Below are 8903 nucleotides of genomic sequence, written 5' to 3'. Positions count from 1 at the left end.
GAACAACCATCCGCCGAAATCCACATGCATGCAAGTGAATGAGGACCACCAAGGAGTTTGGCGACGTGGAAGTCGCACTTGGATTCCGAGAGGACCGAGATTGTTTCAAACCAGAGGTTTTCGGACGGATGTGATAGAGGTGACCAGAGAACCGAGTTCAGTGTTTCAACCGGAATTGCTGCAGTTGTTTCCAGCAGAATCAACGATGCCATAATGCTCGACGGAGAGGGACAAGCGAAAGGGGATCAGCAGCCCGAGCTCGGAGGCTCGTGTGTTGTTAAAAAATTTGCAGAAACAGGAGCAGTTGTTTACGGGTCCAATTCCAAGGCCAAGGCTGGAGATACCAAAGAATTTCAGCAAAACACCGACACCGGGCACGGAGCCGGGTTTCAATCCGATCAACATGACGGGTCACTTTCGTCGGGAGCTGCCAAAAGAAGTACCAATCGTTCCCTTACAGTTCGAAACACAAGGTCAAGAGATGGGAAAGTCGGGACTCCATATGGCGCTTTACGAAACACAACAAGAGGTAGTCGGGGTGCAAATACAGGGGAGATACTATCGCCAAATGTTGGAGCCTCTGAAGATTTTCACTAATGTAACTCCGATAAGATTGGAGGATCTCGGAATGATGGGTCTCTCCGAGCATTGGAGGGATTGGGAGGAATTCTTCCTCCCGCTGAATGCGGGGCCGGGGGATGAACCAAGGGTGACTTTGCAGCGTCCAGTTCCGAATTTAGGTATGAAGATTTGTGTGTGGAACGTTCGAGGGGCGTCACGAGACGGGTTCATTCCGACGGCTTGGAATATTATAGAATCTCAACATCCAGCAATCTTTATTTTGTTGGAGACAAAAAGTGATGATTATCGTGCTCAAGAGGTCATGTTGCAGTTGGGTTTTCATCAGTTTAAGGTTATTTCGCCAACTGATAAGAGGGGGGGGGGGTATTTGGCTTTTTTGGAGGAATGCAATTGATTTGATCCTCTTTTCTGAAGATTTGAATCAGTTCCATGTGTTATTTCATTTTCAAAATGTCAACCTGGAAGTGCTAATAACGGGTCTTCATGCCCCAAGTGTTCCGGGTCCGAGGCATGCTTTACGGAGGAATATGGCTGGCACTCTCCCTCCGCCGGACACTCCTTGGTCGGTGGTAGGGGATTTGAATGAGGTTACGTCGCAGTCTGAAAAAATGGGGGGCCGCCCTTTTCGAAGTGGGCAATGTACGGATTTGAAGAATTTCATGGATGTGGCAGGATTGGTTGATTTGGGTTATCATGGTAACCCATACACTTGGACCAATGCTCGAGATGGAGCGGGATTGATCAAGGAAAGGCTTGATAGGGCCCTTGCAAACTCGCCATGGATTGATACGTTTCCGCATACTAAGTACATCATTTACCTCGTACTCATTCCGATCATTGTCCTATTATTGTTTCGCTTTATGATGATGTGTTAGTCGGTCCTTTTCCCTTTCGCTGTAAGGAGGTTTGGATGGAACATCCGAACTTTAAAGTTTTCTTTTTAAATAATTGGTCAACATGTGATTTTGATTTTCTTAAGGGTAGAGATTGTTTTTTGGCTAATATCCCTAACTGGAATAGTAATGTTTTTGGCAACTTAAGATTGCAAAAAAAGCGATTAATAGCTCGTCTTAATGGTACTCAGTTGGCCTTGTCTAGGGGTTATAGTCAGTTTTTGGTTAGTTTAGAAAAAGATCTTCTTAGTCAACTTAATGATATTTTTAAAAAGGAGAGATTGATTTGGGCGCAAAAGGCAGGCATAAATTGGAGGAAATATGGGGATTATAATACCAAGTATTTTCATATTCTTGCTAAAGTTCGAAAGAGTAGGGGGAAGATCCTAACTTTAAAAAATAATGAGGGTGCTTGGATCAAAGATTTAGAGAGTTTGAAGGAATTAGCGGTATCCTACTTTGAGACTCTGTTCCAAACCACTTTGATCAAGAGTAGTTTAGGAGTCATGTATCCCAATGCCAACACTTTACTGGATAAGGAAAGACTAAGTTTGATACAACCTGAGTCGAAGGAGGAGGTTTGGAACAATCTGAAGTTAATGGATCCAATAAAGAGCCCAGGCCCAGATGGCATCCAGCCCATTTTCTTTCAAAAGTATTGGGCTGAGTTGGGGGATAGCATTTTTCGTTTCTGTTCCTCTTGTTTCACTAATGCGGCCATTCCTTCATATATTAATCGATCTTTCATTACTCTTATTCCCAAAGTTGATGCCCCGGAGACCATGAGAGAGTTCAGGCCCATTGGGTTATGTAACACAATCTATAAGCTCATTACTAAGATTATAACCAGTAGGATAAGACCCATTTTGAATAGAATTATTAGTCCGTTCCAGTCTAGTTTTATTCAGGGACGGGGAATTGAGGATAATATTATTCTAGTTAAAGAAATGGCCCATGTTTTTCATAAAAGTAGAAAGGGCAGGAAAATGATGGCCCTTAAACTTGATTTGACCAAGGCCTATGACAGCCTAGAGTGGAGCTTCATTCGGGACACTTTAGTTAGCTTTGATTTCCCCACTCATTTAATTGATTTAATTATGTCATGTATTACTACTTCTCGTATTAGTGTGCTTTGGAATGGGGCCATCACTAGGGATTTTTTGCCGTCTAGGGGTATTCGTCAAGGTGATCCGTTGTCCTCATATATCTTTGTGCTATGCCTAGATAGGCTTTCTATGCTCATTCAAAGTGAGGTTAACCTAGGCAATTGGAAACCCATTTCTCTTTCGAAAACAGTTAAGATCTCCCACGTGTTTTATGCAGATGATGTTTTCCTATTTGGTACTGCCTCTGCCCAGAATATGAACAGTATGCTTGATGTGCTTAACAATTTTGGGAATATATCAGGTCTTCGTATTAATATGCAAAAGTCTAGTTTAATTTTTCCTACTCATATGTCGCACGTTGTTCGTAGTTCTATTGCTAATACTCATGGTTTGAAAATTACCTCTTCGTTTGGTAAGTATTTAGGGGTGGATATCGGACCTCATAAATTGAAAATCGCTAATTTTGTGGGCTTACTGGATAAGACTTTAGATAGGATTAAAGGGTGGCAAGCTAATTTGTTAAATATGGCAGGAAGATGCACCTTAATCAAATCTGTTCTTAATACTTACCCTCTTTACCATATGCAAACTTCTCTTTTGCCTAGTGCCATTATTAACAAATTGGAGCAAGCAAGTCGGAAATTTTTATGGAATAAGGTGGATAGGTCTAGATTCATGGTCCGTACTAGTTGGGATAATGTTACTAGACCCCTCAATATGGGTGGATTAGGAATTAAGAGGCTAAGAGAGTGAAATTTGGCGTTTATGGCGAAGCTAGGATAGAAAATGATAACGTGTCCAGACAAGATTTGGGTTCGTCTTTTTATAGAAAAGTATCTTAGGCGGGCTAATTTTCTTGATTGTATTTCGGGATCTCACCAGTCTCCGATGTGGAGGGATATTCTTCAGGGTCGCCCTTTATTGCAGAGTGGTCTTATCATTGGTATAGGTAACAGACAAGATACATCTCTTTGGTATCATCATTGGGTGGGTCCTGGGCCTTTATATAAATGGATAGATAAGGATATTCCTGATCGCATATCGCATTATAGGGTGAGTTATATTATTAGGAATGGCCATTGGGATTTCTCTAGGGTTGCTCATTTTTTGCCCTCAGATATTTGTGACATGATTAGATCAGTCCCTTTGGCTAATAGGTCGAGTGTGGAGGATTTTATTAGATGGGTGCCTACCAAGAATGGAGTTTTTTCGATAAAATCTGCTTATTTCCTTCTACTTCATAGCAATGCTAGATCTCCTCCTAATCTAGATGAGTTTAAGTGGAAGTCTATTTGGAGAATTAAGGTACCTTTTAAATACAAAATGCTCTTATGGAATGCTTGTCATGAAATCTTACCGGCCGGTAGCTGAGAGGTTGCATTGGAGGTTGAATGTTATCTCTTCCACTTGTTTTCGTTGTACCTTTTTAGATGAAACTCATTTACACTTGTTTAGGGATTGCGGGGATTCTAGTATTCTCTGGAATTATATTTTTACTCGTTTACTCCCTAATCATTAAATTAAGCTGCAAACTTTTTTCAGTCTGGATTGGAGGGATTGGGTTAGGTTTAATTTAGCTCAAGGGCCTGTGTGGTCGGTTATTTACTGTGTTTCTTTATGGCATATTTGGAAGGCTCGAAATAGGGCTGTTTTTGATCATAAAATGTTAAAGTCATTTTCGGTATACTCTGCTTTTTATGTGGATTTAATGGCTACTAACAAGATACTGCAGGGGAAAGGAAAGGAACAGGTGAGTAAGGACGAGTTAATCTGGTTACCACCAGCATATGAGTTTTTGAAACTCAACACGGATGGTAGCTGGAAAGCGAGGAATGAAGCAGGAGGTGGTGGAGTTTTCCGCGGTGCCACAGGTAAATGGTATATGGGTTTTGCAAGTAAATTCAATGCCATCACACCATTGGCTGCGGAATTATATGCGGTTAGAGAAGGGTTGATAATGGCAGCAGATTATGGCATTCAGAACTTGGAACTGGAAACTGATGCCCAGGTTTTAGTTACTATGCTTGAGGCTGCGAATGAAGCATATCATGATGAATTACGACCAGTGTTGGTGGATGTAGCTCAGTTGATGGCCAGATTTCATGCGATTGTAGTCAAGCACATTCCAAAGGTGAAGAACAAGGTGGCTCATGAGTTAGCTTCTTATGCGCTTGATATGGCGGTAGGGCATAAGATGTTTTTGAACCCTCCTCCATTCGTAGCCATTGCCTATGAGGGGGATTTGCAGAAGTTGGAGGATGCAGAAAAGAGAAGGTTGTTGCGTGCCATAAGCAGCAGCAGCATGCCTATTGATTTGGAAGCCCCTCCTGTTGAGGATGGTGAATGCGAGGTGGTTTCTACTTCGATTCTTCTTGGTACCATTCCAACAACGGTAACAACAACTATTCCAGTGCATGGTAGCAGCAGGGGAGTGGGAAGTAGCGTGCAGTCCATGGATGAAGGAAGTGCGAGATCTGGCACAGGGTAAATTCAGTAGGAATGTGTGGTGTTTCCTCAGCTTGGATGTCTAATATGATGAGTGGTTTGCCAATTGAGGTTTTTTGGTTGGGTTTGTTGTACAGTTTCTGGGAGCTTTTGGTGGGTTTGTTCTTACTGTGGTTTTATCGGGTCGCAAGTTTTTGGGTCAATCCCGATATTGATGTAAACCTACCTTTTTAGTTTAATAATAATCTTCGTTGTTGCGTAAAAAAAAGATTTCCAGACGTTACTTGAACTAGCGTCTCAATTTCAGTCCATTTTAGCACCTGAAATTTAGTTTGCCTTGTTTACCAAACAGCTCTGAAATGATAAGGTTACTAAAATTTCAGACAACTTATCATTTAAGTCGACTGAAATGAGTTAACAAACAGAGCCTTAATCAAATTAACAAATTAATTAACGATCTGAAGTTGTGTCTGCAATTCTTCATGTGAAAGGATATAGGATTTATGACATCATTAAGTTATAATTTTATTTTATTCTTTAACGTTTGTTAGAAGTTAGTTAGTTAGTTGGCAAAGTTGTTAGAAGATTGCTGACTCATACATTGTATAAATACTCTCTTACTCTTCTTCTTAGCTTCGATTGATTTATTGATCGATTAATGAGAACTTCACTCTCCTAAATCTGATTTTCTCTCTCTCAAATTATATATGGTATCAGAGCTGAATCTCAAGCTCGAGATTTAGGTTAAGATCATCTTCAATTTTTTTGATTTCATACACTGAAAGTGTGTGCATCAGTGAAGATTTTGTTGCGAAATTTCTTGCGATTGCGAAATTTCTTGCGCGAAACCTTGTGATTCAGATTGAGATTGTGTTTAGGAGTGATCTTCGAAGAGTAGACTACAATGATGTTCGGAGATTCAAGCAATCATCATCAGAGTTTTCAGCAAAATAATGATAATGGAGGTACTTTTGATCCCTATTTTGTAGCAAATTCAGATAATCCTACATCTTCATTGGTAGCTGTAGTTTTCAATGGTGTGAATTTCATGCGTTGGAGTAGAAATGTTAAACGAGCATTAATAGCTAAGAATAAAGAAGTTTTTATCAATGGTGAAATTCAAAAACCTGCTGTGAATCACAAAGATTATCTTAAATGGAAGCGTGCTGATTTCATGGTAGTGAGCTGGATTTTGAGTTCTATGAACAATGACTTGGCTGATGATTTTGGATATATTGATAATGCTGGAGAACTGTGGAAAGAATTGAATGAAAGGTTTGGTCAATCAAATGGACCACTGATTTATCAGTGGGATGAAATGCAAAGTTTAAGAGCTTTTCCTACATGTGTGTGTGGTGGTATGAAAAGCTGTAGTTGTCTGTTCTTGAAGAAGGTCTCTGAATTTGAAGAAGAGGACAAGATGATGAAGTTTTTGCTTGGATTGAATGGAGGTTTTGAAGGAACTGTAACAAATGTTCTGTCTATGGATCCATTGCCTAGTATCAACAGAGTATTTTCAATCACTCAGCAAATTCAAAAACAAAAAGAAGTCAACCCTGCTGCTACTGAAAGTAGTGCTATTAATAGCAGTGCAATGGCTGCTCAAACTCATAAGGGAGGACAGTTTCAGAGGTTCAATAATAGTCAAGTGAAGAAAGATTGGAGAGATCTGAAGAAAGAAAAAATGAATAAGGTGTGTTCACATTGTAAGGGTAAAGGTCATACAGCTGATCAGTGTTTTAGGCTCATAGGCTATCCTGACTGGTACAATTCTATAAAAGCATCAAAAGGCTCACAGTATGGTGGAGGTAGATTGGTTGCACATGTACATTCTGCTGATATGGGAGATAGTCCTCTTGATGATACAATGATTGAATCTGGAGCTGTTAGCAGTAAGATGCTGAACACTATTTGTCAAGAAGTCATGAAAGTGATGAAAGGAAAACAGACACAGAATGGTGAATCAAGTGGTAATGCTTGCTCATATGCCAATTATGCAGGTATAATATCTCACTCTTTTAACTGCAATGTGAACAAATTAGATGATGAATGCCTATGGATAGTAGACTCTGGAGCATGTGATCACATGACTTATGATGCTGATTTGTTAATCAATAAAAGAAAATTGCACAAAGTGATCAAGGTAGGTTTTCCAGATGGAACTCAGATGAGTGTCAACACTATAGGAGATGTAGTTTTGAGTGACAAACTGATCTTGACTGATGTGTTGCTAGTGCATGGTTTTAGGCATAACCTGTTATCTGTTGGTAGATTAATTGAGCAAACTGGTGCTCATGTTGTCTTTACTGGTGATGGATATTCTTTCCAGGACCCTTGTAGTTTCAAGTTGCTTGGTGCTGGAAAGAGAACTGAAGGTCTTTACTATTTTGTCAAGGAAACAGATTGCAGTACTTCTCAAGGAGGATATAGTACAAGATCTAATAGTATTGAAATAAACTGTAATGCAGTGGCAGATGTGACTGCAGATGTTGTTACTGATGTAAATAGAATCAGGTTTCCAAATAAGATTGCCACTAGCATAGGACAGTCCAAGATGGATCTATCTTTTACATGCCAGATTGGGTCACCCATCCTTGTCAAAAATGAAACATATGAATGCTGAGTTTTGTAAAGGACTTGCTGAATACAATTGTGATGTATGTCTTAATGCAAAACAACACAAATTTCCATTTTCTTGTAATGATAATAGAGCTTCTGAATGCTTTGAGTTGATTCATGTGGATTTATGGGGATCTTATAAGGTCAAAAGTTTAGATGGTGCTTCATATTTTCTAAATGTGTTGGATGATCACAGTAGAATAACTTGGACTTATCTTCTTCATAATAAAATGCAAGTAGCAAAGGTGATTTCTGAATTTTTGGCCAAGGTTGAAACTCAGTTTGACAAGAAGGTTAAGAGGATCAGATCTGACAATGGTACATAAATTGTCAAAGAAAGTTTCAAGTCTTTATTTGCACAGAAAGGGATTGTGCATGAAAAGAGTGCTCCATATGTGCCTCAGCAGAATGGTAGAGTTGAAAGGAAACATAGGAGTTTACTTGAAATTGCAAGAGCTTTAAGGTTCCATTCTGGTCTCCCTAAGAAATTCTGGGGGGAGTGTGGGCTGACTGCTACACACTTAATCAACAAGCTGCCTTCAAAGGTCTTAAACTGGAAAACTCCATCTGAGATTATGTTTCATTCTGAACCTTTATTTGAAAGATTAAGGGTTTTTGGATCTCTTGATAGGTTATGATACATATGACAAAACATAAATCATGTGAAAAAACCTTAATGCCAGGAAACACATTATTTACACATAATCATTTAGCATAATTTAGGAGCATACACTTTGTAGCGTGCCCTCCCTAGCTGCGCCCGAACCGAATAAGAACAAGTCTTTAGGACTCCAAATGTCGTCCCTCCGTAGATAGTCCACAGTACGTCCGGATCCGCCTCAAGTTAGACCAACTAGAATCGCCCTTAAGGTGCTTAGGATTTTCGGCTAGGTTAGTGCAAGAATATGGATGAATTTTTCTTTCAAAAACTTACCCTTTGAATACTTCAATTGTTTCTATAAATTATGACCCTAGGCTCTTATTTATAGAGGTGTGGAAAGGGAATTAGAATCCTACTAGGATACGAATTAATTAAACTTAGAATCCTATAAGAACTCTAATTAATTAATTTATCCTTTTAGGAATATGAATTTAATCATATACCAAATCCTAATAGCTTTAGGAATCGTGCATGAACACAAACACACACACGCACGGCAGCCACGAGGGCCGCCCATGCGCGTGCGTGCGAGCAGCATCCCACGCCACAAGGCCCACACAGCCGTGGCCTTGGCGCGCGCTGGGCCTGCCTTGCGGT

The 8903-nt window shown here is 39.9% G+C and overlaps 1 protein-coding gene across 1 annotated transcript; it reads left to right on the top strand.

The window, feature by feature from the left end:
- Positions 1–5930: 5930 nt before the first annotated feature.
- Positions 5931–8283, top strand: LOC110794209 (uncharacterized). Its single transcript, XM_056831321.1, has 3 exons — positions 5931–7540; positions 7605–7938; positions 8008–8283. Exons 1-3 carry the CDS (start codon positions 5931–5933, stop codon positions 8281–8283), a joined length of 2220 nt encoding a protein of 739 aa, XP_056687299.1.
- The last annotated feature ends 620 nt before the right edge of the window (positions 8284–8903 follow it).

The sequence above is a fragment of the Spinacia oleracea genome, chromosome 1, assembly GCF_020520425.1.
Source record: "Spinacia oleracea cultivar Varoflay chromosome 1, BTI_SOV_V1, whole genome shotgun sequence".
NCBI classification, from domain to species: Eukaryota; Viridiplantae; Streptophyta; class Magnoliopsida; order Caryophyllales; family Amaranthaceae; genus Spinacia; species Spinacia oleracea.
This window is presented reverse-complemented; position numbering and strand designations above follow the sequence as displayed.

What these genes read in the sequence shown, in the direction of transcription:
- LOC110794209 (XM_056831321.1), top strand. Translation starts at nt 5,931, where the DNA reads ATGATGTTCGGAGATTCAAGCAATCATCATCAGAGTTTTCAGCAAAAT. An exon ending in ACTGATGTAAATAGAATCAG is followed by an intron (nt 7,541 to 7,604) that starts GTTTCCAAATAA and finishes TTTACATGCCAG; the next exon opens with ATTGGGTCACCCATCCTTGT. An exon ending in AAACTCAGTTTGACAAGAAG is followed by an intron (nt 7,939 to 8,007) that starts GTTAAGAGGATC and finishes TTATTTGCACAG; the next exon opens with AAAGGGATTGTGCATGAAAA.